Here is a 27,003-nt window from a genome sequence, read left to right on the forward strand (position 1 = left end):
CACGGATTTGTGAAGGGTAGGTCTTGCCTTACAAGTCTTATTGAATTCTTCAAGGAGGTGACCAAGCATGTGGATGAGGGTAGAGCAGTGGATGTGGTGTACATGGATTTTAGTAAGGCATTTGATAAGGTTCCCCATGGTAGGCTTATGCGGAAAGTCAGGAGGCATGGAATAGAGGGAAATTTGGCCAATTGGATAGAAAACTGACTAACCGGTCGAAGTCAGAGAGTGGTGGTAGATGGTAAATATTCAGCCTGGAGCCCAGTTACAAGTGGAGTTCCGCAGGGATCAGTTCTGGGTCCTCTGCTGTTTGTAATTTTTATTAATGACTTAGATGAGGGAGTCGAAGGGTGGGTCAGTAAATTTGCAGATGATACGAAGATAGGTGGAGTTGTGGACAGTGAGGAGGGCATTTGTCGTTTGCAAAGGGACTTAGATATGATGCAGAGCTGGGCTGAGGAGTGGCAGATGGAGTTCAACCCTGCCAAGTGTGAGGTTGTCCATTTTGGAAGAACAAATAAGAATGCGGAATACAGGGTTAACGGTAGGGTTCTTAGTCAGGTGGAGGAACAGAGGGATCTTGGGGTCTATGTACATAGATCTTTGAAAGTTGCCACTCAGGTGGATAGAGTTTGTAAGAAGGCCTATGGAGTATTATCGTTCATTAGCAGAGGGATTGAATTCAAGAGTCGTGAAGTGATGTTGCAGCTGTACAGGACTTTGGTTAGGCCACATTTGGAGTACTGTGTGCAGTTCTGGTTGCCTCACTTTAGGAAAGATGTGGAAGCTTTGGAGAGGGTGCAGAGATGTTGCCTGGAATGGAGAGTAGGTCGTACGAGGATAGGTTGAGAGTTCTCGGCCTTTTCTCGTTGGAATGGCGAAGGATGAGGGGTGACTTGATAGAGGTTTATAAGATGATCAGAGGAATAGATAGAGTAGACAGTCAGAAACTTTTCCCCCAGGTACAACAGAGTGTTACAAGGGGACATAAATTTAAGGTGAAGGGTGGAAGGTATAGGGGAGATGTCAGGGGTGGGTTCTTTACCCAGAGAGTGGTGGGGGCATGGAATGTGCTGCCCGTGGGAGTGGTAGAGTCAGAATCATTGGTGACCTTTAAGCGGCATTTGGATAGGTACATGGATGGGTGCTTAATCTAGGATAGAAGTTCGGCACAACATCGTGGGCCGAAGGGCCTGTTCTGTGCTGTATTGTTCTATGTTCTATGTTCTATGTTAAAAGAACACAGTCTTGTTTTGACCTGTGCTCTGTTGTCTCTTGCATTGTGCATAGAGTATTGTGAAGATTTGAAAGACCCCCAAGATTTGATGCTAAACTGCGTTAATGGAACTGAGCAGATTCCAACTCCATCCCATGCTGCCTGTGCGTGAGGCTGAAATGAGGTGCTTGAAATTTAAAAGGTCCCTCAACTTGGATAGTACAAAATGTGCAAGAAACAAATAAGGCTTCCCTTCAGAGAAAAGAACCAGTAGGGCCACCATCTTTGACAGTGACTGCATTCAGACTATCTTGAGATTATGGACTGGGCTGCTGGGCAGAGTAAGCTATTTACACAGTTTATACTCGAAACAGAGGGAAACAGGACTGTCTGCTATCCAAATAAACAGACAGAATAGAAGTTAATGTGATGCATAGTAACTCTGGAATGTTGAGCTAATGTTGCAGTTTGTCGAGTGTGACTGATGGAGGAAGAGGGATTATTTTAACCTATTCCTTCTACTGAGGTACTGATGGGATCAAGTTGCTGTCAACCTGTACACCCTGCCTTGCTGCTGTACGGGGGACACTCTTGCCTCTGAGTCAAATACTCAAGCACACAACCTCTCCTGAATTCAGTGCAGGATTGAAGGAGTGCTGCAGCGTGAACGGTGCCATCATTTGGTTGGGATAATAGACTATAGGTGCAGGAGTAGGCCATTCTGCCCTTCGAGCCTGCACCACCATTCATTATGATCATGGCTGATCATCCTCAATCAGTATCCTGTTCCTGCCTTATCTCCATAACCCTTGATTCCACTGTCCTTGAGAGCTCTATCCAACTCTTTCTTAAATGAATCCAGAGACTGGGCCTCCACTGCCCTCTGGGCCAGAGCATTCCACACACCGACCACTCTCTGGGTGAAGAAGGTTCTCCTCATCTCTGTCCTAAATGGCCTACCCCTTATTTTTAAGCCGTGTCCTCTGGTTTGGGACTCACCCCTCAGCGGAAACATGTTTCCTGCCTCCAGAGTGTCCAATCCTTTAATAATCTTATATGTCTCAATCAGATCCCCTCTCAGTCTTCTAAACTCAAGGGTATACAAACCCAGTCGCTCCAATCTTTCTACATAAGATAGTCCTGCCATTCCAGGAATTGACCTCGTGAACCTACGCTGCACTCCCTCAATAGCCAGAATGTCTTTCCTCAAATTTGGAGACCAGAACTGCACACAATATTCCAGGTGCGGTCTCACCAGGGCCCTGTACAGCTGCAGAAGAACCTCTTTGCTTCTATACTCAATCCCTCCTATTAGGAAGGCCAGCATGCTATTAGCCTTCTTCACTACCTGCTGTACCTGCATGCTTGCCTTCATTGACTGGTGTACAAGAGCACCCGGATCTCTTTCTACTGCCCCTTTACCTAAATTGACTCCATTTAGGTAGTAATCTGCCTTCCTGTTCTTTCCACCAAAGTGGATAACCATACATTTATCCACATTAAACTGCATCTGCCATGCATCTGTCCAGGTCACCCTGTGATCTCCTAACATCCTCCTCACATTTCACCCTGCCACCCAGCTTTGTATCATCAGCAAAGTTGCTAATGTTACTATTAATACCATCTTCTATATCATTAATATATATTGGAAAAAGCTGCGGTCCCAGCACTGATCTCTGCGGTACCCCACTGCGGTACCCGCCTGCCATTCCGAAAGGGAGCTCTTTGTTTCCTGTCAGCCAACCAATTCTCAGTCCAAGTCAGTACTTTGCCCCCAATACCATGCACCCTAATTCTGCTCACTAACCTCCTATGTGGGACTTTATCAAAGGCTTTCTGAAAGTCCAGGTACACCACATCCACTGGATCTCTCTTGTCCATCTTCAGAGTTACATCCTCAAAAAATTCCAGAAGATTAGTCAAGCATGAGTTCCCTTCATAAATCCATGCTGACTCTGACCTATCCTGTCACTGCTATCCAGATGTGTCATAATTTCATCCTTTATAATTGATTCCAGCATCTTTCCCACCACTGAGGTCAGACTAACTGATCTATAATTTCCTGCTTTCTCTCTCCCACCTTTCTTAAAAAGTGGTACAACATTAGCCACCCTCCAATCTGCAGGAACTGATCCTGAATCTATTGGACTCTGGAAAATAATCACCAACGCATCCACGATTTCTCGAGCCACCTCCTTCAGTACCCTGGGATGTAGACCGTCAGGCCCCGGGTACTTATCAGCCTTCAGACCTAACAGTCTCTCCAACACCAATTCCTGGCAAATAGAAGTTCCCTTCAGTTCAGGTCCTTCAGCCACTCAGGGAGATTGCTCGTGTCTTTCCCAGTGAACACAGATCTGAAGTACCAAATCAACTCTTCTGCCATTTCTTTGTTCCCCGTAATATATTCCCCTGTTTCTGTCTTCAAGGGCCCAATTTTAGTCTTAACTATTTTTTTCCCTTTCACATACCTAAAACAGCTTTTACTATCCTCCTTTACATTTTTGGCCAGTTTACCTTCGTACCTCATTTTTTCTCTGTGTATTTCCTTCTTAGTAATCCTCTGTTGTTCTTTAAAAGCTTCCCAGTCCTCCGTTTTCCCACTCATCTTTGCTATGTTATACTTTTTCTCTTTTGACTTTATATGTTTCTTAACTTCCCTCGTCAGCCACGGCCACCCCTGCCTCCTCATAGGATCTTTCTTCCTTTTTGGAATGAACTGATCCTGCATCTTCTGCATTATATCCAGAAATATTCTGCATTATACCCATTGTTTCTCCACTGCTAAGGTATTGCACCATTGAACTTTGGCCAGCTCCTCCCTCATAGCTCCATAGTTCCCTTTATTCAACTGAAATATTGTCACTACTGATTGTACCCTCTTCCTTTCAAATTGCAGATTGAAGCATATTGTATTATGGTCGCTACCTCCTAGTGGCTGTTTCACTTCGAGGTCCCTGATCAATTCTGGTTCGTTGCACAATTCCAGATCCAGAATTGCCTTCTCCCTGGTAGACTCCAGCACCAGATGTTCTAAGAATCCATCTCAGAGGCACTCCACAAAGTCTCTTTCTTGAGATCCAATACCATCCTGATTCTCCCAGTCTACCTGCATGTTGAAATACCCCATAACAACTGTAGTAACATCTTTGCAACAGGCCAATTTCACTCCTTATTCAACTTATACCCATCCATACTACTGTTTGGGGGACTGTAGATAACTCCCAGAGGGTCTTTCTACCCTTAGGATTTCTCAGCTCTATCCATACTGACTCTACATCCCCTGATTCTCGGTCCCCCCGCAAGGATTTGCAGGATATGCAGTCACGAGTCACCAACTACAAAGCATGTTTCATTTATATATACCCCCACCCATCCTCTGCTGAGGAGAAACCCAAGAGCACCTCTACACTGTATCTGACCACTGTACTCATTTCCCTGTTGATTACCACTGCATCCTACCCTGCTGTGTAGTGCATATATGTTACTGTTCTGGGTTATGAGGATTTATTCATTCATGCAATATGACCATCGCTGGTTAGCCCAGCATTTATTGCCCATCCCTAATTGCCCAGAGAACTGTTAAGAGTCAACCACAATGCTGTGGGCCTGATCAGGTAAAGATGGCAGATTTCCTAAAAGAATATTAATGAACCAGATGGGATTTTTCCCCTAATTTCCAGACTTTTTGTGATTTTTTTTTAATGAATTCCAATTTCACAATCTGCCATGGCAGGATTTGAACACAGGACCCCAAAACATTCCAGGTCCCAAGATTCAAATGTGATCTTCTCTGAGCCATGCTGTAAATGTTCAGTCGGTGGTCTTTACTCCATGGCTGAAAGCTCCGACTTCAAGTCCCACTTTGGGACTTGATGACGGTGTAAGGTCATAGAGTCAAGCAGCACGGAGACAGGCCCTTTGGCCCAAACTAGTCTATGCCGTCCAAAACGTCAATCCACACAAACCCCATTTCCCTGCACTTGGCCCATATCCTTCTAAACCTTTCCAAATGCCTTTTAAATATTGTTAATAAACCTGCCTCAACCACTTCCTCTGCAGCTCATTCCACATGCGTACCACCCTCTGTGTTTAAAAAAAAAAGTTGCCCCTCTGGTTCTTTTTTTGGTTTTTAATTGTAACAATGTTGCATGTTACACTTAATCAAAAAGACCAAAGCCCATGTCATCACCAGACTCTTCCAACTCTTCCGGTATCTTCTTTTCCTTTTGCTCTTCAGCAGCAACGGGCCAGTAGTGAGGCACTACCATCAGCACCAACACTGAAGATCAGGCTGTTGATATCAATATTAGCCAAAGCCTTGGTAAACAGACTAGGCCAGAAAACCTCAACAGGTACTTCAGCTGTTTTGATCAGAGCACTGAGTTTGTCCTCAGAGACAGTGATCTCGTCATCGTGCAGGATGAGTGCACTGTAGATATGGGCGAGTTCCAAGGTGGAGGCCATGGCTAACAGAGGGGGTGGGGATGGGGGTCCAACAGTGCTAGTCGCTGGGAGGAACTCGGCCTTAGCTTCGATCCAAAGAACCGAGCATTTTAGGACCGGAGCAGTTTGGGAAGAGGGGGTTTCTTTTTAATTCTTTCCCCTCTAACCTTAGATTGATGCCTTTAGTCCTCAATTCTTCAATCCTGAGAAAAACACTGTGTGCATTCACTCTATCCATATCTGTCATGATCTTATGCAGCTCTATAAGATCCCCCCCCTCAGTCTCGTCCATTCTAAAGAAAAAAGTCCTAGCTTGTCCAACCTCTCCCTATAATTCAGACTCTTGAGTCATGGCAACATCATTGTGAATTTCTTCTACACTCTTTCCAGTTTAATAACATCCTTCCTATAGCAAGGAGACCAAAACTGAACACAATAGGTGTGTTCTAACATGGGTTGATTGGTCTGTTGATAAATCTTCCTGCTGTACCTACAGCAGACAGTAAGAGCAGGAGGTTTTCCTGCTCAACCAGAACCATGTGGTAGCTGCAATGCAACAGCCTCCTCCTGTTATAAGACTCCATAAACAGGTTCTATCCATAAGTAAGCACCATCTTTCTACTGAGGGACAGCCACATTTTAAAAAAATACCTTTGATAGGATGAGAGTGTTAGTGGTAAGGCCAGCGTTTGATGCCCATTCTTACTTTCCCTTGTACTCAGTGGCTGAAGAAGGATTGCACCCGAAATGCCGACTTCTCTACCTCCCAATGCTGCCTGGCTGCCAGTGTTCTTCCAGCCTCCTGCTTATCTACCTTTTCTATGCCCTGTCATGATTTTATAGACCACTGTGAGGTCACTCCTCAGTCTCCTGTGCTTCAGGGAACAAAGTCTCAGTCTATCCAACTATAACTCAAACCTTCCAGTCCAGGAAATCTTTTCTGCACTTCTTCTAGTTTAATAATAATCTTTCTGTAATAGGGTACTACAAATGTGGCCTCACCAATGCTTTGTACAGCTGCAACAAGATGTCCAACTCCTAAATGCAATGCTGTGACTTTCAATTACAGATTTTATTTGTTAACGTTAATTACTACTCAGTATCTACACACAGCAATACACGTGGCAGTGCAGTATACAGACTGGACTGTGTAGACTAATAGTTTATTCATAATGCTGAGCACAGGATATACAATTAATATAATTTTTCCACAATTTTAAATGGGGAATCTGGTTTGATATTGTAAAATGTTGATTGCTCCTATGAACTCTTCTATTTAATTGGAGTTATATTTTTCTGATTGACAGATGCCGATATATTTCTGATATACAGTGAAAAAGCAGACAGTTGCCTGGAGAGCAGTGGCTCCAGTGTAAGACTGGCTCCATCCTGCAATGAAAGCTTTGACCAGCAGCAGTGGAAGTGGGTGTCCAGACTGAGGCTCTTTAACCTTGGATCCAAGCAGTGTCTGAGCATCCAGAGGAGGAACGACACTGTGCCCAGACTGGGTATGATGGAGTGTAACCAGGAATCTGCCCAGATGCGATGGCATTGTAATGGTCTAGGCAGTCAGCTCAGCAGTTACCTGATCCAGCAGTCTAAAGCCGGTACCCAAGGGCCTAACACAGGCCAACCTGATGTGTGGAGAATTTACAACACTGATGAGGACCTGTGTGCTCGGCCTTATCACGGTAAGATTGAGTATTAATGAAGCACTAAGCTGGTGTTCTCATTAAATTGGGAGGACTCCGATCTTATTAACATCCAGGGAAACCCTCACTAATCAAAACCTCACCAGATCATTCACCCTGTTAGTTGCTTCTGGCAGTACCATTGAAAGAAGATTTGCATTTCTATAGCGCCCTTTAATGATGATCTGGGACACCCAGGGTTCCAACTCTGGGACACCCAGGGTTACAACTCTAACCAATTACTTTTGAAGTGTAGGAGAAAGTGAGGACTGCAGATGCTGGAGAGTCAGAGTCGAAAAGTGTGGCACTGGAAAAGCCCAGCAGGTCAGGCAACATCCGAGGAGCAGGAGAGTCAACCCTCCTGCTGCTCAACAGCTGCCTGACTTGCTGGGCTTTTCTATCATCACACTTTTCAAACCTCTTTTAGATTGGTGTGTAACTGGAATCACATACAGACCAGAATAACTAAGGACAGCAAGCTTCGGTCTCTGATCAAACATTAGTGAACTTGTTAGGTTCTTCCTGGCAACTCATGTTCACTTTAACCATGACCAAACTTCCCAGATTTTAGTTTTAAAGTAAATTAAAATTCTCAAATTGCCTTGGTAGAATTTTGAGCTTACCTCCCATAAATTATTATTCAAGTCTCTAGAATACCGCTGTGTCCTGACAGAACTATTTGGATCATATTGAAGAGGCTGTATTAACAAGTGCCATTGTTGCCTCATTGTGGTGGTCTTGATCACAGGGCAGTGTGTTGCATTTTGGTTGTTGCATGATGGTGGGAGGAACTAAGCAACACTATGTGCAGTCCTGGGACACAGCTTGTGATTTGCCAAACGCTTCACTGGGATGGTGCAGCAAAGTTCAACCAGGAAACATCTTGAAACACACACGAGCAGCTGGGGAATGACTTTGTGTTGTGTTGTGTTGTGTCACGTGTACCTTCACATTGAGTGAATAGCAATAAAAGAAAATCTTGCATGAGGGGAAAGATAGAAAAGGGACCTAAGGGGCAACTTTTTCATGCAGAGGGTGGTGCATGTATGGAATGAGCTGCCAGAAGAAGTGGTGGAGGCTGGTACAATTGTAACATTTCAAAGGCATCTGGATGGGTATTTGAATAGGAGGGGTTTAGAGGGTTATGGGCCAAGTCCTGGCAAATGGGATTAGATTAGGTTAGGATAGCTGGTCAGCATGGATGAGTTGGACCAAAGGGTCTGTTTCCATGCTGTACATCTCCATGACTCTATGACTCTAAATGTTACCTAGTTAAAAATCTCACAACACCAGGTTATAGTCCAACAGGTTTATTTGGAAACATTAGTTTTCGGAGTGTTGCTCCTTCATCAGGTGGTTGTGGAGTATAAGATCGTAAGACACAGAATTTATAGCAAATGTTTACACTGTGATGTAACTGAAATTATATCTTGAAAAAGACTTGAAATTTATATATTGAGTATATAATTTCAGTTACATCATCCTATAAATTTTGGCTATAAATTCTACATCTTACAATCTTATACTCCACAGCCACATGACAGAGCAGACTCGATGGGTTGAGTGACCTCCTCTTGTTCCTTGTTTGTACGTTCATAAAATATCAGGGAAGATAATGTCGGTTCTCATAATCCAGGGTCCCAAACTAATGCTCTGCCACACAAGTTTTCGAGCAGTGCTCAAAAAGCTAGTGCTTCCAAAGAAACCTGTTGGACTATAACCTGGTGTGTGATTTTTAACTTTGTCCACCCCAGACCAACACTGGCGTCTCCAAATCAAATGCCATCTAGTTCACTTTTAACAATGTTATAAATTCTATTCGCACTCTCTATTGATCCTCCGTGTGAAAGAAAGTCCGTAATCTTCTTGTTTTTGTCCAATTAAGTTTCTTGAGCTCTGACCAATCCAAATGGGTTTGACAAGGTAAATCAGGAAGACTTACCGATCTCTTTCTTTTATGAGAGTTCAGTGGTTTCTCACTTAATTCCAGATTTGTTAATTAAATGTAAAGCTGCAATGGTCGGATTTGAATTGTGTGGCAGAGCATTGGTTTGGGACCCTGGATTATGAGAACCGACATTATCTTCCCTGATATTTTATGAACGTACAAACAAGGAACAAGAGGAGGTCACTCGACCCATCGAGTCTGCTCTGTCATTCAGTAGGGTCATGGCTGGTCTGATTCTAACCTCAACTCTACATTCCTGCACACATCCCTGAAAATCTTTCATCCCCTTGATAATCAAGAATCTGTCTACCTCTTAAAGATTCTACACCCACTGCCTTTTGAGGTTGGGAATTCCAAAGACTCTCAACCCTCAGAGAGAGAAAAAAATTTCCTCATCTCTATCTTAAATGGAGAAGCCCTTATTTTTCAACTATGAGCCCTAGTTCTAGATTTTTCCACAAGAAGAAACATCCTTTCTTCATTCACCCCGTAAAGTCCTTTCAGGAATTTGTATGTTTCAATTAAGTTAGCTCTGACTCTTCTAAACTCCCGAGAATACAGCCCTCACCTTGTCTAACCTTTCCTCCGATGGCAATCTGCTCATTCCAAGTATTAGTCTAGTAAAGGTTTTCTGAACTGCTTTAACATTCTTCTGTAAATATAGTAATCAGTGTTGGACGCAGTATTTCCAGATGTATAAGAAGTATAACCTCCCTATTCTTGCCGTCAATTCCCTTCAGAATGAAACATCACCCTATTAGCTTTTCTGATTACTTGCTCTGGGTGTATGTTGACCTCTGCAATTCATGTTAATCTAAGATAGCTTCTTCATTGGAGCTATACTCATCCAACCAAATGAAATATATAATATTCCTGTTAAATCAGACAAGGTAAAAAGATAATCCAGTCATCTCCATTTGAATACAACAGTATACCAATACTGAACCCCCTCCTTAACCAGAAACTCAATCTGAGTATCCACATCTAACTGCGGCTACAAGAGTAAGGTCAAAGATTGGGAATTCTGTAGTGTGTAACTCACCTCTTTACTCCTCAGTCCACCATCTTAGAAGGGCCCCTTCTATGAGACACAAGCCAGACATGTAATGGAATATTTACCATTTGCCTGAATAAGTACAGCTCTGACAACAGTTGAAGTTCAACGCTGTGCTGAGCAAAGCAGGCTCACTTGATTGGCACATCGTCCACGAACATTCACTGTGTCCAGCCTCAGTGTTTACCAGCTGCAAGACTCAATGTAGCAACTCACCCAGGATACTTCAAAGTTAAAAATCACACAACACCAGGTTATAGTCCAACAGGTTTAATTGGAAGCACACTAGCTTTCGGAGCGACGCTCCTTCATCAGGTGATTGTGGAGGGCTCGATCGTAACACAGAATTTATAGCAAAAACTTGCAGTGTGATGTATCTGAAATTATACATTAAAAAATTGATTGTCTGTTAAGCCTTTCATCTGTTAGAATACAGTGATACTTTCACTTCTTTCATGTGTAAATCACAAAACCCTTTTTTTAAAAGTTGCATTCTTGGGTTAGCTGTTAACAATGGTGATAGCTAGACAATATGTTGAAGGTGTTAGCCCCCTGTGTTCTCTGTCTATGACCTGATGTTTAGATTGATTCTAATCTAAAAAGTGAGATAACAGAGTTTTACATAAATTCATGCAGTTTTTGAGTTCAGAGTTCTACATGAATGTATGCAGTTTTTGAGCAAAGTGCAAATTCACCCCACAAAATATATGTGTGCATGTGGGTCTGTGTCTGTCTGGGGTGGGGGTTGAGAGTGTGAGAAAGTGTGTGTGTGTATGTGTGTGTGACATATTCTTCAGTGCCGTTTGATCATGGAGCTTCATTCAGAAATACACTGTAGATGTGCACACAGCACTGGAATGCAGCCTTCAAAAGGGGCTGCTGAAAATCGCCACATCAAAGTTAATTAAACAAATACCAGCCTGGCCGGCAATGCTCACATCCCATGAGTTATTCTTACAAAACCATCTTCATTCCAATAAAATGAACTTGCATCACAACTTAAATCCTTCATCTTTGGTAATAGCAAGTGAAACTCTTCTGTGTACTTTCCCCATGGCCTTTCCATAGTAATGATGTGGAGGTGCTGATGTTGGACTAGGATGGACAAAGTTAAACATCGCACAACACCAGGTTATAGTCCAACAGGTTTATTTGAAAGTACTGGCTTTTGCTGCACTGCTCCTTTGTCAGGTTGCTAGTAGGGCAGGTACATAGGCCACAGAATTTATAAATAAAGGATCAAAACATCATAAAACTGATACAATGTATTAGACAAACCTAGGTGGCTGTTATGTTTTCAATCACTTAGAATGTAGATGCAGGTTCTGATTGATCAGTATGTAAATCCTAGAATATCTTAGAGTCTGTCAGTATCCCAAACTAGAATGAGAATAGTTTTATTTCCAAAGTAGGAATTTATAAAATGGATCTGATTACCTACAGATTGTGTTCCTTTTGCAACAAAATAGAATGCATCTGTAAATGCAAATTAATTCTGTGTGTGTGAGAGAGAGAGAGAGGAAAAGTGTGGGGGGTGTGTGTGTGTGGGACAGATGGAGAGAGAGCATTGTGAGAGAGGGAGTGCATATGTGTGTTGGGGGAGAGAGAGAGTGTGTGGGAGAGGGAGTGTGTGTGTGTGTGTGGGGGGGGGGGGGGGAAGGGAGTGTGTGAGTGGCAGAGAGTGTGTGTGTATGTGTGGGAGAGGGAGTGAGTGTGTGTGTGTGTGTGTGTGTGTGTGTGTGTGAGAGGAGTGAGTGTGTGTGTATGTGAGAGAGGGAGTGAGTGTTTTTGTGTGTGTGTGAGCAGGAAAGGGAGTGTGTGTGTGTGTGGGAGAGGGAGTGTGTGTGTGTGAGAAGGAGTGTGTGTGTGTGTGTGAGTGTGGGAAGGAGTGTGAGAGTGTGGGAAGGAGTGTGTGAGTGTGAGAAGGAGTGTGAGTGTGAGAAGGAGTGTGTGTGTGAGAGAAGGAGTGTGTGTGTGTGTCTGAGAAGGAGTGTGTGTGTGTGTGTCTGAGAAGGAGTGTGTGTGTGTGGGAGAGGAAGTGTGCGTGAGAGAAGGAGTGAGTGTGTGTGTGTGTGAGAGAAGGAGAGTGTGTGTGTGTGTGTGAGAGAAGGAGTGTGTGTGTGTGGGAGAGGGAGTGTGTGTGAGAGAAGGAGAGTGTGTGTGTGTGTGTGTGAGAAGGAGTGTGTGTGTGTGGGAGAGGGAGTGTGCGTGAGAGAAGGAGTGAGTGTGTGTGTGCGTGAGAGAAGGAGTGAGTGTGTGTGTGTGAGAGAAGGAGTGAGTGTGTGTGAGAGAAGGAGGGAGTGTGTGTGTGGGAGAGGGAGTGTGTGTGTATGTGGGAGAGGGAGGGAGTGTGTGTGTGTGTGGGAGAGGGAGGGAGTGTGTGTGTGTGTGTGGGAGAGGGAGGGAGTGTGTGTGTGTGTGTGGGAGAGGGAGGGAGTGTGTGTGTGTGTGTGTGTGGGAGAGGGAGGGAGTGTGTGTGTGTGTGTGTGTGGGAGAGGGAGGGAGTGTGTGTGTGTGTGTGTGTGTGGGAGAGGGAGGGAGTGTGTGTGTGTCTGTGGGAGAGGGAGGGAGTGTGTGTGTGTCTGTGGGAGAGGGAGGGAGTGTGTGTGTGTCTGTGGGAGAGGGAGGGAGTGTGTGTGTGTCTGTGGGAGAGGGAGGGTGTGTGTGTGTGTGGGAGAGGGAGGGAGTGAGTGTGTGTGTGTGTGTGGGAGAGGGAGGGAGTGAGTGTGTGTGTGGGGGAGGGAGTGAGTGTGTGTGTGGGAGAGGGAGGGAGTGTGTGTGTGTGGGAGAGGGAGGGAGTGTGTATGTGTGTGTGGGAGAGCGAGGGAAGTGTGTGTGTGTGTGTGTGTGTGAGAAGGAGTGTGTGTGTGTGTGTGTGTGAGAAGGAGTGTGTGTGTGGGAGAGGGAGTGTGTGTGAGAGGTGGAGTGAGTGTGTGTGTGTGTGTGTGAGAGGTGGAGTGAGTGTGTGTGTGTGTGAGAGGTGGAGTGAGTGTGTGTGTGTGTGTGAGAGGTGGAGTGAGTGTGTGTGTGTGTGTGAGAGGTGGAGTGAGTGTGTGTGTGTGTGAGAGGTGGAGTGAGTGTGTGTGAGAGGTGGAGTGAGTGTGTGTGAGAGGTGGAGTGAGTGTGTGTGAGAGGTGGAGTGATTGTGTGTGAGAGGTGGAGTGAGTGTGTGTGTGTGTGTGAGAGGTGGAGTGAGTGTGTGTGTGTGTGAGAGGTGGAGTGAGTGTGTGTGAGAGGTGGAGTGAGTGTGTGTGTGTGTGTGAGAGAAGGAGTGAGTGTGTGTGAGAGAAGGAGGGAGTGTGTGTGAGAGAAGGAGGGAGTGTGTGTGTGGGAGAGGGAGTGTGTGTGTGTGTGGGGGGGAGAGAGGTGTGCGTGTGTGGGGGAGAGAGGTGTGCGTGTGTGGGGGAGAGAGGTGTGCGTGTGTGGGGGAGAGAGTTGTGCGTGTGTGGGAGAGAGCGAGAGTGTGCGTGTGTGTGGGAGAGAGAGGTGTGTGCGTGTGTGTGGGAGAGAGAGGTGTGTGTGTGTGTGTTTGGGGGAGAGAGGTGTTTGTGGGGGGGAGAGATGTGTGTGTGGGAAAGAGAGGTGTGTGTGTGTGTGTGGGAAAGAGAGGTGTGTGTGTGCGTGTGTGGGAGAGAGCGAGAGTGTGCGTGTGTGTGGGAGAGAGAGGTGTGTGCGTGTGTGTGGGAGAGAGAGGTGTGTGTGTGTGTGTTTGGGGGAGAGAGGTGTTTGTGGGGGGGAGAGACGTGTGTGTGGGAAAGAGAGGTGTGTGTGTGTGTGGGAAAGAGAGGTGTGTGTGTGTGTGTGTGGGAAAGAGAGGTGTGTGTGTGTGTGTGGGAAAGAGAGGTGTGTGTGTGTGTGTGGGAAAGAGAGGTGTGTGTGTGTGTGTGTGGGAGAGAGGTGTGTGTGTGGGAGAGAGGTGTGTGTGGGGGGAGAGACGTGTGTGTGGGAAAGAGAGGTGTGTGTGTGTGGGAAAGAGAGGTGTGTGTGTGTGGGAAAAAGAGGTGTGTGTGTGGGAGAGAGGTGTGTGTGTGGGAGAGAGGTGTGTGTGTGAGAGAGAGGTGTGTGTGCGTGTGTGGGAGCGAGTGAGAGTGTGCGTGTGTGGGAGAGAGAGGTGTGTGTGTGTGGGGGAGAGAGGTGTGTGTGTGTGTGGGAGAGAGGTGTGTGTGTGTGGGAAAGAGAGGTGTGTGTGTGTGGGAGAGAGGTGTGTGTGTGGGAGAGAGGTGTGTGTGTGGGAGAGAGAGAGTGTGCGTGTGTGGGAGAGAGAGAGTGTGCGTGTGTGGGAGCGAGCGAGAGTGTGTGTGTGTGTGGGAGAGAGAGGTGTGTGTGTGTGTGTGGGGGAGAGAGGTGTGTGTGTGGGGGAGAGAGGTGTGTGTGTGTGTGGGGGAGAGACGTGTGTGTGTGTGTGTGTGTGTGGGGAGAGGGTGTGTGTGGGAGAGAGAGGTGTGTGTGTGGGAGAGAGAGGTGTGTGTGTGGGAGAGAGAGGTGTGTGTGTGTTTGTGTGTGTGGGAGAGAGGTGTGTGTGTGTGGGGGAGAGAGGTGTGTGTGTGTAGGGGAGAGAGGTGTGTGTGTGGGGGAGAGAGGTGTATGTGTGTGGGGGAGAGAGGTGTATGTGTGTGGGGGAGAGAGGTGTGTGTGTGTGGGGGAGAGAGGTGTGCGTGTGTGGGAGAGAGCGAGAGTGTGCGTGTGTGTGGGAGAGAGAGGTGTGTGCGTGTGTGTGGTAGAGAGAGGTGTGTGCGTGTGTGTGGTAGAGAGAGGTGTGTGTGTGTGTGTTTGGGGGAGAGAGGTGTGTGTGGGGGGGAGAGACGTGTGTCTGGTAAAGAGAGTTGTGTGTGTGTGTGGGAAAGAGAGGTGTGTGTGTGTGTGTGGGAAAGAGAGGTGTGTGTGTGTGGGAAAGAGAGGTGTGTGTGTGTGTGGGAGAGAGGTGTGTGTGTGGGAGAGAGGTGTGTGTGGGAAAGATAGGTGTGTGTGTGTGTGGGAAAGAGAGGTGTGGGGGAGAGAGGTGTGTGTGTGTGGGGGAGAGAGGTGTGTGTGTGTGGGGGAGAGAGGTGTGTGTGTGGGGGGGAGAGAGGTGAGTGTGGGGGGGAGAGAGAGCTGTGTGTGTGGGGGGGAGAGAGACCTGTGTGTGTGGGGGGGAGAGAGAGCTGTGTGTGTGGGGGGGAGAGAGAGCTGTGTGTGTGGGGGGGAGAGAGAGGTGTGTGTGTGTGTGGGAGAGAGAGAGGTGTGTGTGTGTGTGAGAGAGAGAGGTGTGTGTGTGTGTGAGGGAGAGAGGTGTGTGTTTGGGGGAGAGAGAGGTGTGTGTGTGTGTGTGTGTGTGTGTGTGGGAGAGAGAGGTGTGTGTGTGTGTGTGTATGTGGGAGAGAGAGGTGTGTGTGTGTGTGTGCGTGTGTGGGAGAGAGGTGTGTGTGTGGGAGAGAGGTGTGTGTGTGTGGGGGAGAGAGGTGTGTGTGTGGGCGGGAGAGAGGTGTGTGTGTGTGGGAGAGAGGTGTGTGTGTGGGGGGGAGAGAGAGCTGTGTGTGTGGGGGGGTGAGAGAGCTGTGTGTGTGGGGGGGGGGGAGAGAGCTGTGTGTGTGGGGGGGGGGAGAGAGCTGTGTGTGTGGGGGGGGAGAGAGAGCTGTGTGTGTGGGGGGGGAGAGAGAGCTGTGTGTGTGGGGGGGGGAGAGAGGTGTGTGTGTGGGGGGGGAGAGAGGTGTGTGTGTGTGTGGGAGAGAGGTGTGTGTGTGTGGGGGGGGAGAGAGGTGTGTGTGTGGTGGGGAGAGAGGTGTGCGTGTGGGGGGGGGGAGAGAGGTGTGTGTGTGTGGGGGGGGAGAGAGGTGTGTGTGTGGTGGGGGAGAGAGGTGTGTGTGTGTGGGGGGGGAGAGAGGTGTGTGTGTGTGTGGGGGGGAGAGAGGTGTGTGTGTGGGGGGGAGAGAGGTGTGTGTGTGGGGGGGAGAGAGGTGTGTGTGTGTGGGGGGGAGAGAGGTGTGTGTGTGGTGGGGAGAGAGGTGTGTGTGTGTGTGGGGGGGAGAGGTGTGTGTGTGGGGGGGAGAGAGGTGTGTGTGTGTGGGGGGGAGAGAGGTGTGTGTGTGGTGGGGAGAGAGGTGTGTGTGTGTGTGTGGTGGGGAGAGAGGTGTGTGTGTGTGTGTGGGGGGGAGAGGTGTGTGTGTGGGGGGGAGAGAGGTGTGTGTGTGTGGGGGGGAGAGAGGTGTGTGTGTGGTGGTGAGAGAGGTGTGTGTGTGTGGGGGGGAGAGAGGTGTGTGTGTGGTGGTGAGAGGGGTGTGTGTGTGGGGGGGGGAGAGAGGTGTGTGTGGGGGGGGGAGAGAGGTGTGTGTGTGGTGGGGGACAGAGGTGTGTGTGTGTGGGGGGGAGAGAGGTGTGCGTGTGTGGGGGGGAGAGAGGTGTGCGTGTGTGGGGGGGAGAGAGGTGTGCGTGTGTGGGGGGGAGAGAGGTGTGCGTGTGTGGGGGGGAGAGAGGTGTGCGTGTGTGGGGGAGAGAGGTGTGCGTGTGTGGGGGAGAGAGGTGTGCGTGTGTGGGGGAGAGAGGTGTGCGTGTGTGGGGGAGAGAGGTGTGCGTGTGTGGGAGAGAGCGAGAGTGTGCGTGTGTGTGGGAGAGAGAGGTGTGTGCGTGTGTGTGGGAGAGAGAGGTGTGTGTGTGTGTGTTTCGGGGGAGAGAGGTGTTTGTGGGGGGGAGAGACGTGTGTGTGGGAAAGAGAGGTGTGTGTGTGTGTGGGAAAGAGAGGTGTGTGTGTGTGTGTGGGAAAGAGAGGTGTGTGTGTGTGTGTGGGAAAGAGAGGTGTGTGTGTGCGTGTGTGGGAGAGAGCGAGAGTGTGCGTGTGTGTGGGAGAGAGAGGTGTGTGCGTGTGTGTGGGAGAGAGAGGTGTGTGTGTGTGTGGGAAAGAGAGGTGTGTGTGTGTGTGGGAAAGAGAGGTGTGTGTGTGTGTGTGGGAAAGAGAGGTGTGTGTGTGTGTGGGAAAGAGAGGTGTGTGTGTGTGTGTGTGGGAAAGAGAGGTGTGTGTGTGTGTGTGTGGGAGAGAGGTGTGTGTGTGGGAGAGAGGTGTGTGTGGGGGGAGAGACGTGTGTGTGGGAAAGAGAGGTGTGTGTGTGTGGGAAAGAGAGGTGTGTGTGTGTGGGAAAAAGAGGTGTGTGTGTGGGAGAGAGGTGTGTGTGTGGGAGAGAGGTGTGTGTGCGTGTGTGGGAGCGAGTGAGAGTGTGCGTGTGTGGGAGAGAGAGGTGTGTGTGTGTGTGTGTGTGTGGGAGAGAGGTGTGTGTGTGTGGGAAAGAGAGGTGTGTGTGTGTGGGAAAGAGAGGTGTGTGTGTGGGAAAGAGAGGTGTGTGTGTGGGAGAGAGGTGTGTGTGTGGGAGAGAGAGAGTGTGCGTGTGTGGGAGAGAGAGAGTGTGCGTGTGTGGGAGCGAGCGAGAGTGTGTGTGTGTGTGGGAGAGAGAGGTGTGTGTGTGTGTGGGGGAGAGAGGTGTGTGTGTGGGGGAGAGAGGTGTGTGTGTGGGGGAGAGAGGTGTGTGTGTGTGTGGGGGAGAGACGTGTGTGTGTGTGTGTGTGGGGGAGAGGGTGTGTGTGGGAGAGAGAGGTGTGTGTGTGGGAGAGAGAGGTGTGTGTGTGGGAGAGAGAGGTGTGTGTGTGTTTGTGTGTGTGGGAGAGAGGTGTGTGTGTGTGGGGGAGAGAGGTGTGTGTGTGTAGGGGAGAGAGGTGTGTGTGTGTGTGGGGGAGAGAGGTGTATGTGTGTGGGGGAGAGAGGTGTGTGTGTGGGGGAGAGAGGTGTGTGTGTGTGGGGGAGAGAGGTGTGCGTGTGTGGGAGAGAGCGAGAGTGTGCGTGTGTGTGGGAGAGAGAGGTGTGTGCGTGTGTGTGGGAGAGAGAGGTGTGTGTGTGTGTGGGAAAGAGAGGTGTGTGTGTGTGTGGGAAAGAGAGGTGTGTGTGTGTGTGTGTGTGGGAAAGAGAGGTGTGTGTGTGTGTGGGAAAGAGAGGTGTGTGTGTGTGTGTGTGTGTGGGAGAGAGGTGTGTGTGTGTGGGAAAGAGAGGTGTGTGTGTGTGGGAAAGAGAGGTGTGTGTGTGTGGGAGAGAGGTGTGTGTGTGGGAGAGAGGTGTGTGTGTGGGAGAGAGAGAGTGTGCGTGTGTGGGAGAGAGAGAGTGTGCGTGTGTGGGAGCGAGCGAGAGTGTGTGTGTGTGTGGGAGAGAGAGGTGTGTGTGTGTGTGGGGGAGAGAGGTGTGTGTGTGGGGGAGAGAGGTGTGTGTGTGGGGGAGAGAGGTGTGTGTGTGTGTGGGGGAGAGACGTGTGTGTGTGTGTGTGTGGGGGAGAGGGTGTGTGTGGGATAGAGAGGTGTGTGTGTGGGAGAGAGAGGTGTGTGTGTGGGAGAGAGAGGGGTGTGTGTGTGGGGAGAGAGGTGTGTGTGTGGGGGAGAGAGGTGTGTGTGTGTGTGGGGGAGAGACGTGTGTGTGTGTGTGTGTGGGGGAGAGGGTGTGTGTGGGATAGAGAGGTGTGTGTGTGGGAGAGAGAGGTGTGTGTGTGTTTGTGTGTGTGGGAGAGAGGTGTGTGTGTGTAGGGGAGAGAGGTGTATGTGTGTGGGGGAGAGAGGTGTGTGTGTGGGGGAGAGAGGTGTGTGTGTGGGGGAGAGAGGTGTGCGTGTGTGGGAGAGAGCGAGAGTGTGCGTGTGTGTGGGAGAGAGAGAGGTGTGTGCGTGTGTGTGGGAGAGAGAGGTGTGTGTGTGTGTGGGAAAGAGAGGTGTGTGTGTGTGTGGGAAAGAGAGGTGTGTGTGTGTGTGTGGGAAAGAGAGGTGTGTGTGTGTGTGGGAAAGAGAGGTGTGTGTGTGTGTGTGTGTGTGGGAAAGAGAGGTGTGTGTGTGTGTGTGTGTGGGAAAGAGAGGTGTGTGTGTGTGTGTGGGAGAGAGGTGTGTGTGTGGGAGAGAGGTGTGTGTGGGGGGAGAGACGTGTGTGTGGGAAAGAGAGGTGTGTGTGTGTGGGAAAGAGAGGTGTGTGTGTGTGGGAAAAAGAGGTGTGTGTGTGGGAGAGAGGTGTGTGTGTGGGAGAGAGGTGTGTGTGCGTGTGGGAGCGAGTGAGAGTGTGCGTGTGTGGGAGAGAGAGGTGTGTGTGTGTGGGAGAGAGGTGTGTGTGTGTGGGAGAGAGGTGTGTGTGTGTGGGAAAGAGAGGTGTGTGTGTGTGGGAAAGAGAGGTGTGTGTGTGTGGGAAAGAGAGGTGTGTGTGTGTGGGAAAGAGAGGTGTGTGTGTGTGGGAGAGAGGTGTGTGTGTGGGAGAGAGGTGTGTGTGTGGGAGAGAGAGAGTGTGCGTGTGTGGGAGAGAGAGAGTGTGCGTGTGTGGGAGCGAGCGAGAGTGTGTGTGTGTGTGGGAGAGAGAGGTGTGTGTGTGTGTGGGGGAGAGAGGTGTGTGTGTGGGGGAGAGAGGTGTGTGTGTGGGGGAGAGAGGTGTGTGTGTGGGGGAGAGAGGTGTGTGTGTGTGTGGGGGAGAGACGTGTGTGTGTGTGTGTGTGGGGGAGAGGGTGTGTGTGGGAGAGAGAGGTGTGTGTGTGGGAGAGAGGTGTGTGTGTGTGGGGGAGAGAGGTGTGTGTGTGTAGGGGAGAGAGGTGTGTGTGTGTGTGGGGGAGAGAGGTGTATGTGTGTGGGGGAGAGAGGTGTGTGTGTGGGGGAGAGAGGTGTGTGTGTGTGGGGGAGAGAGGTGTGCGTGTGTGGGAGAGAGCGAGAGTGTGCGTGTGTGTGGGAGAGAGAGGTGTGTGCGTGTGTGTGGTAGAGAGAGGTGTGTGTGTGTGTGTTTGGGGGAGAGAGGTGTGTGTGGGGGGGAGAGACGTGTGTCTGGGAAAGAGAGTTGTGTGTGTGTGTGGGAAAGAGAGGTGTGTGTGTGTGTGTGTGTGTGTGTGTGGGAAAGAGAGGTGTGTGTGTGTGTGGGAGAGAGGTGTGTGTGTGGGAGAGAGGTGTGTGTGGGAAAGATAGGTGTGTGTGTGTATGGGAAAGAGAGGTGTGTGTGTGTGTGTGTGGGAAAGAGAGGTGTGTGTGTGTGTGTGGGAGAGAGGTGTGTGTGTGGGAGAGACGTGTGTGTGGGAAAGAGAGGTGTGTGTGTGTGTGGGAAAGAGAGGTGTGTGTGTGTGTGTGTGTGGGAAAGAGAGGTGTGTGTGTGTGTGGGAAAAAGAGGTGTGTGTGTGTGGGAGAGAGAGAGTGTGCGTGTGTGGGAGAGAGAGAGTGTGCGTGTGTGGGAGCGAGCGAGAGTGTGTGTGTGTGTGGGAGAGAGAGGTGTGTGTGTGGGGGAGAGAGGTGTGTGTGTGTGGGGGAGAGAGGTGTGTGTGTGTGGGGGAGAGAGGTGTGTGTGGGGGAGAGAGGTGTGTGTGTGGGGGAGAGGGTGTGTGTGTGGGGGAGAGGGTGTGTGTGTGGGAGAGAGTGTGTGTGTGTGTGTGTGTGGGAGAGAGGTGTGTGTGGGAGAGAGGTGTGTGTGTGTGTGTGTGGGAGAGAGGTGTGTGTGTGTGTGTGGGAGAGAGAGGTGTGTGTGTGGGAGAGAGAGGTGTGTGTGTGTGGGAGAGAGAGGTGTACGTGTGTGTGTGTGTGTGGGAGAGAGAGGTGTGTGTGTGGGAGAGAGAGGTGTGTGTGTGGGAGAGAGAGGTGTGTGTGTGGGAGAATGGGAGAGAGACGTGTGTGTGGGAGAGAGAGGTGTGTGTGTGTGTGTGAGAGAGAGAGAGGTGTGTGTGTGTGTGGGAGAGAGGTGTGTGTGTGTGTGGGAGAGAGAGGTGTGTGTGTGTGTGTGTGTGGGAGAGAGGTGTGTGTGTGTGTGTGTGTGGGAGAGAGAGGTGTGTGTGGGAGAGAGGTGTGTGTGGGAGAGAGGTGTGTGTGGGAGAGAGGTGTGTGTGTGGGAGAGAGGTGTGGGAGAGAGAGGTGTGTGTGTGTCGGGGGGAGAGAGGTGTGTGTGTGTGTGTGTGGGAGAGGGTGTGTGTGTGGGGGAGAGAGGTGTGTGTGTGGGGGGGAGAGAGGTGTGTGTGTGAGAGGGAGAGGTGTGTGTGTGTGGGGGGAGAGAGGTGTGTGTGTGTGTGGGAGAGAGAGGTGTGTGTGTGTGTGTGGGAGAGAGAGGTGTGTGTGTGTGGGAGAGAGAGGTGTGTGTGTGTGGGAGAGAGAGGTGTGTGTGTGTGGGCGAGAGAAGTGTGTGTGTGTGGGAGAGAGAGGTGTGTGTGTGGGGAGAGAGAGGTGTGTGTGTGTGGGAGAGAGAGGTGTGTGTGTGTGGGAGAGAGAGGTGTGTGTGTGGGAGAGAGAGGTGTGTGTGTGTGAGCGAGAGAGGTGTGTGTGTGGGGGGGAGAGAGGTGTGTGTGGGGGGGGGAGAGAGGTGTGTGTGTGTGTGAGGGAGAGAGGTGTGTGTGTGGGGGGGAGAGAGGTGTGTGTGTGTGGGGGGGAGAGAGGTGTGTGTGTGTGAGGGAGAGAGGTGTGTGTGTGTGTGGGAGAGAGGTGTGTGTGTGGGGGGAGAGAGGTGTGTGTGTGGGGGGAGAGATGTGTGTGTGTGGGGGGGAGAGAGGTGTGTGTGTGGGGGGGAGAGGTGTGTGTGTGGGGGGAGAGAGGTGTGTGTGTGGGGGGGAGAGAGGTGTGTGTGTGGGGGGGAGAGAGGTGTGTGTGTGTGTGAGGGAGAGAGGTGTGTGTGTGAGGGAGAGAGGTGTGTGTGTGGGGGGGAGAGAGAGGTGTGTGTGTGGGGGGGAAAGAGGTGTGCGTGTGTGGGAGAGAGAGAGTGCGTGTGTGGGAGAGAGCGAGAGTGTGCGTGTGTGTGGGAGAGAGCGGTGTGTGTGTCGGGGGGGAGAGAGGTGTGTGTGGGGGGAGAGACGTGTGTGTGGGAAAGAGAGGAGTGTGTGAGAAAGAGAGGTGTGTGTGTGTGTGGGAAAGAGAGGTGTGTGTGTTTGTGGGAAAGAGAGGTGTGTGTGTGTGGGAGAGAGAGGTGTGTGTGTGTGGGAGAGAGAGGTGTGTGTGTGGGAGAGAGAGAGAGGTGTGTGTGTGTGGGAGAGAGAGGTGTGTGTGTGTGGGAGAGAGAGGTGTGTGTGTGTGGGAGAGAGAGGTGTGTGTGTGGGAGAGAGAGGTGTGTGTGTGGGAGAGAGAGGTGTGTGTGTGTGGGAGAGAGAGGTATGTGTGTGTGGGAGAGAGAGGTATGTGTGTGTGGGAGAGAGAGGTGTGTGTGTGTGGGAGAGAGAGGTGTGTGTGTGTGGGAGAGAGGTGTGTGTGTGTGTGGGAGAGAGGTGTGTGTGTGTGGGGGAGAGAGGTGTGTGTGTGGGGGAGAGAGGTGTGTGTGTGTGGGAGAGAGAGGTGTGTGTGCGGGAGAGAGAGGTGTGTGTGTGGGAGAGAGAGGTGTGTGTGTGTGGGAGAGAGAGGTATGTGTGTGTTGGAGAGAGAGGTGTGTGTGTGTGGGAGAGAGAGGTGTGTGTGTGTTGGAGAGAGAGGTGTGTGTGTGTGGGAGAGAGGTGTGTGTGTGTGGGGGAGAGAGAGGTGCGTGTGTGGGAGAGAGAGGTGTGTGTGTGTGTGTGTATGTGGGAGAGAGAGGTGTGTGTGTGTGTGTGTGGGAGAGAGGTGTGTGTGTGGCAGAGAGGTGTGGGGGAGAGAGGTGTGTGTGTGTGGGGGAGAGAGGTGTGTGTGTGTGGGGGAGAGAGGTGTGTGTGTGGGGGGGAGAGAGGTGTGTGTGTGTGTGTGTGTGTGTATGTGGGAGAGAGAGGTGTGTGTGTGTGTGTGTATGTGGGAGAGAGAGGTGTGTGTGTGTGTGTGTGCGTGTGTGGGAGAGAGGTGTGTGTGTGGGAGAGAGGTGTGTGTGTGTGGGGGAGAGAGGTGTGTGTGTGGGCGGGAGAGAGGTGTGTGTGTGGGGGGGAGAGAGAGCTGTGTGTGTGGGGGGGTGAGAGAGCTGTGTGTGTGGGGGGGGGAGAGAGCTGTGTGTGTGGGGGGGGGGAGAGAGCTGTGTGTGTGGGGGGGGGAAGAGAGCTGTGTGTGTGGGAGGGGAGAGAGGTGTGTGTGTGGGGGGGAGAGGTGTGTGTGTGGGGCGGAGAGAGGGTGTGTGTGTGGTGGGGAGAGAGGTGTGTGTGTGGGGGGGGGGAGAGAGGTGTGTGTGTGGGGGGGGAGAGAGGTGTGTGTGTGTGGGGGGGAGAGGTGTGTGTGTGGGGCGGAGAGAGGTGTGTGTGTGGTGGGGAGAGAGGTGTGTGTGTGGGGGGGGGAGAGAGGTGTGTGTGTGGGGGGGGAGAGAGGTGTGTGTGTGTGGGGGGGAGAGGTGTGTGTGTGGGGCGGAGAGAGGTGTGTGTGTGGTGGGGAGAGAGGTGTGTGTGTGTGGGGGGGAGAGAGGTGTGTGTGTGTGGGGGGGGAGAGAGGTGTGTGTGTGTGGGGGGGGGAGAGAGGTGTGTGTGTGTGGGGGGGAGAGAGGTGTGTGTGTGTGGGGGGGGGGAGAGGTGTGCGTGTGTGGGGGGGAGAGAGGTGTGTGTGTGTGTGGGGGGGAGAGAGCTGTGTGTGTGGGGGGGGGGAGAGAGCTGTGTGTGTGGGAGGGAGAGAGAGCTGTGTGTGTGGGGGGGGAGAGAGAGCTGTGTGTGTGGGGGGGGCAGAGAGGTGTGTGTGTGGGGGGGGAGAGAGGTGTGTGTGTGTGTGGGAGAGAGGTGTGTGTGTGTGGGGGGGAGAGAGGTGTGTGTGTGGTGGGGAGAGAGGTGTGCGTGTGGGGGGGGAGAGAGGTGTGTGTGTGTGGGGGGGAGAGAGGTGTGTGTGTGGTGGGGGAGAGAGGTGTGTGTGTGTGGGGGGGAGAGAGGTGTGTGTGTGTGGGGGGGTGAGAGGTGTGTGTGTGGGGGGGAGAGAGGTGTGTGTGTGGGGGGGAGAGAGGTGTGTGTGTGTGGGGGGGAGAGAGGTGTGTGTGTGGTGGGGAGAGAGGTGTGTGTGTGTGTGGGGGGGAGAGGTGTGTGTGTGGGGGGGAGAGAGGTGTGTGTGTGTGGGGGGGAGAGAGGTGTGTGTGTGGTGGGGAGAGAGGTGTGTGTGTGTGTGTGGGGGGGAGAGGTGTGTGTGTGGGGGGGAGAGAGGTGTGTGTGTGTGGGGGGGAGAGAGGGTGTGTGTGTGGTGGTGAGAGAGGTGTGTGTGTGTGGGGGGGAGAGAGGTGTGTGTGTGGTGGTGAGAGAGGTGTGTGTGTGGGGGGGGAGAGAGGTGTGTGTGTGTGGGGGGGGAGAGAGGTGTGTGTGTGGTGGGGGAGAGAGGTGTGTGTGTGTGGGGGGGAGAGAGGTGTGCGTGTGTGGGGGGGAGAGAGGTGTGTGTGTGTGTGGGGGGGAGAGAGGTGTGCGTGTGTGGGGGGGGAGAGAGGTGTGCGTGTGTGGGGGGGAGAGAGGTGTGTGTGTGTGGGGGGGAGAGAGGTGTGCGTGTGTGGGGGGGAGAGAGGTGTGCGTGTGTGGGGGGGAGAGAGGTGTGCGTGTGTGGGGGGGAGAGAGGTGTGCGTGTGTGGGGGGGAGAGAGGTGTGTGTGTGTGTGTTTGGGGGAGAGAGGTGTTTGTGGGGGGGAGAGATGTGTGTGTGGGAAAGAGAGGTGTGTGTGTGTGTGTGGGAAAGAGAGGTGTGTGTGTGCGTGTGTGGGAGAGAGCGAGAGTGTGCGTGTGTGTGGGAGAGAGAGGTGTGTGCGTGTGTGTGGAGAGAGAGGTGTGTGTGTGTGTTTGGGGGAGAGAGGTGTTTGTGGGGGGGAGAGACGTGTGTGTGGGAAAGAGAGGTGTGTGTGTGTGTGTGGGAAAGAGAGGTGTGTGTGTGTGTGTGGGAAAGAGAGGTGTGTGTGTGCGTGTGTGGGAGAGAGCGAGAGTGTGCGTGTGTGTGGGAGAGAGAGGTGTGTGCGTGTGTGTGGGAGAGAGAGGTGTGTGTGTGTGTGGGAAAGAGAGGTGTGTGTGTGTGTGGGAAAGAGAGGTGTGTGTGTGTGTGTGGGAAAGAGAGGTGTGTGTTTGTGTGGGAAAGAGAGGTGTGTGTGTGAGTGTGTGTGTGTGGGAAAGAGAGGTGTGTGTGTGTGTGTGGGAGAGAGGTGTGTGTGTGGGAGAGAGGTGTGTGTGGGGGAGAGACGTGTGTGTGGGAAAGAGAGGTGTGTGTGTGTGGGAAGAGAGGTGTGTGTGTGTGGGAAAAAGAGGTGTGTGTGTGGGAGAGAGGTGTGTGTGTGGGAGAGAGGTGTGTGTGCGTGTGTGGGAGCGAGTGAGAGTGTGCGTGTGTGGGAGAGAGAGGTGTGTGTGTGTGTGTGGGAGAGAGGTGTGTGTGTGTGGGAAAGAGAGGTGTGTGTGTGTGGGAAAGAGAGGTGTGTGTGTGGGAAAGAGAGGTGTGTGTGTGGGAGAGTGGTGTGTGTGTGGGAGAGAGAGAGTGTGCGTGTGTGGGAGAGAGAGAGTGTGCGTGTGTGGGAGCGAGCGAGAGTGTGTGTGTGTGTGGGAGAGAGAGGTGTGTGTGTGTGTGGGGGAGAGAGGTGTGTGTGTGGGGGAGAGAGGTGTGTGTGTGGGGGAGAGAGGTGTGTGTCTGGGGGAGAGAGGTGTGTGTGTGTGTGGGGGAGAGACGTGTGTGTGTGTGTGTGTGTGGGGGAGAGGGTGTGTGTGGGAGAGAGAGGTGTGTGTGTGGGAGAGAGAGGTGTGTGTGTGGGAGAGAGAGGTGTGTGTGTGTTTGTGTGTGTGGGAGAGAGGTGTGTGTGTGTGGGGGAGAGAGGTGTGTGTGTGTAGGGGAGAGAGGTGTGTGTGTGTGTCGGGGAGAGAGGTGTATGTGTGTGGGGAGAGAGGTGTGTGTGTGGGGGAGAGAGGTGTGTGTGTGTGGGGGAGAGAGGTGTGCGTGTGTGGGAGAGAGCGAGAGTGTGCGTGTGTGTGGGAGAGAGAGGTGTGTGCGTGTGTGTGGGAGAGAGAGGTGTGTGTGTGTGTGGGAAAGAGAGGTGTGTGTGTGTGTGGGGAAAGAGAGGTGTGTGTGTGTGTGTGTGTGTGGGAAAGAGAGGTGTGTGTGTGTGTGTGTGTGGGAAAGAGAGGTGTGTGTGTGTGTGGGAAAGAGAGGTGTGTGTGTGTGTGTGGGAAAGAGAGGTGTGTGTGTGTGTGTGGGAGAGAGGTGTGTGTGTGGGAGAGAGGTGTGTGTGGGGGGAGAGACGTGTGTGTGGGAAAGAGAGGTGTGTGTGTGTGGGAAAGAGAGGTGTGTGTGTGTGGGAAAAAGAGGTGTGTGTGTGGGAGAGAGGTGTGTGTGTGGGAGAGAGGTGTGTGTGCGTGTGTGTGGGAGCGAGTGAGAGTGTGCGTGTGTGGGAGAGAGAGGTGTGTGTGTGTGTGTGGGAGAGAGGTGTGTGTGTGTGGGAAAGAGAGGTGTGTGTGTGTGGGAGAGAGGTGTGTGTGTGGGAGAGAGGTGTGTGTGTGGGAGAGAGAGAGTGTGCGTGTGTGGGAGAGAGAGAGTGTGCGTGTGTGGGAGCGAGCGAGAGTGTGTGTGTGTGTGGGGGAGAGAGGTGTGTGTGTGGGGGAGAGAGGTGTGTGTGTGGGGAGAGAGGTGTGTGTGTGTGTGGGGGAGAGACGTGTGTGTGTGTGTGTGTGGGGGAGAGGGTGTGTGTGGGATAGAGAGGTGTGTGTGTGGGAGAGAGAGGTGTGTGTGTTGGGGAGAGAGGTGTGTGTGTGGGGGGAGAGAGGTGTGTGTGTGTGTGGGGGAGAGACGTGTGTGTGTGTGTGTGTGTGGGGGGGAGAGGGTGTGTGTGGGATAGAGAGGTGTGTGTG

At 51.6% G+C, this 27,003-nt stretch overlaps 1 protein-coding gene and 1 pseudogene across 1 annotated transcript in view; one reads left to right on the forward strand and one right to left on the reverse strand.

Moving 5' to 3' along the window:
- The window catches only part of mrc2 (mannose receptor, C-type 2), a 299,439-nt gene that overhangs the window by 68,941 nt on the left and 203,495 nt on the right, over positions 1 to 27,003 (forward strand). The window contains exon 2 of the mRNA XM_072561856.1: positions 6,970 to 7,353. Coding sequence (XP_072417957.1) covers positions 6,970 to 7,353 — 384 coding nt within the window. The remainder of the gene's footprint in view (positions 1 to 6,969; positions 7,354 to 27,003) is intronic.
- LOC140465595 (large ribosomal subunit protein P1 pseudogene) lies at positions 5,377 to 5,683 on the reverse strand (annotated as a pseudogene).

This window comes from Chiloscyllium punctatum, chromosome 42 (assembly GCF_047496795.1).
Source record: "Chiloscyllium punctatum isolate Juve2018m chromosome 42, sChiPun1.3, whole genome shotgun sequence".
Lineage (NCBI taxonomy): Eukaryota > Metazoa > Chordata > Chondrichthyes > Orectolobiformes > Hemiscylliidae > Chiloscyllium > Chiloscyllium punctatum.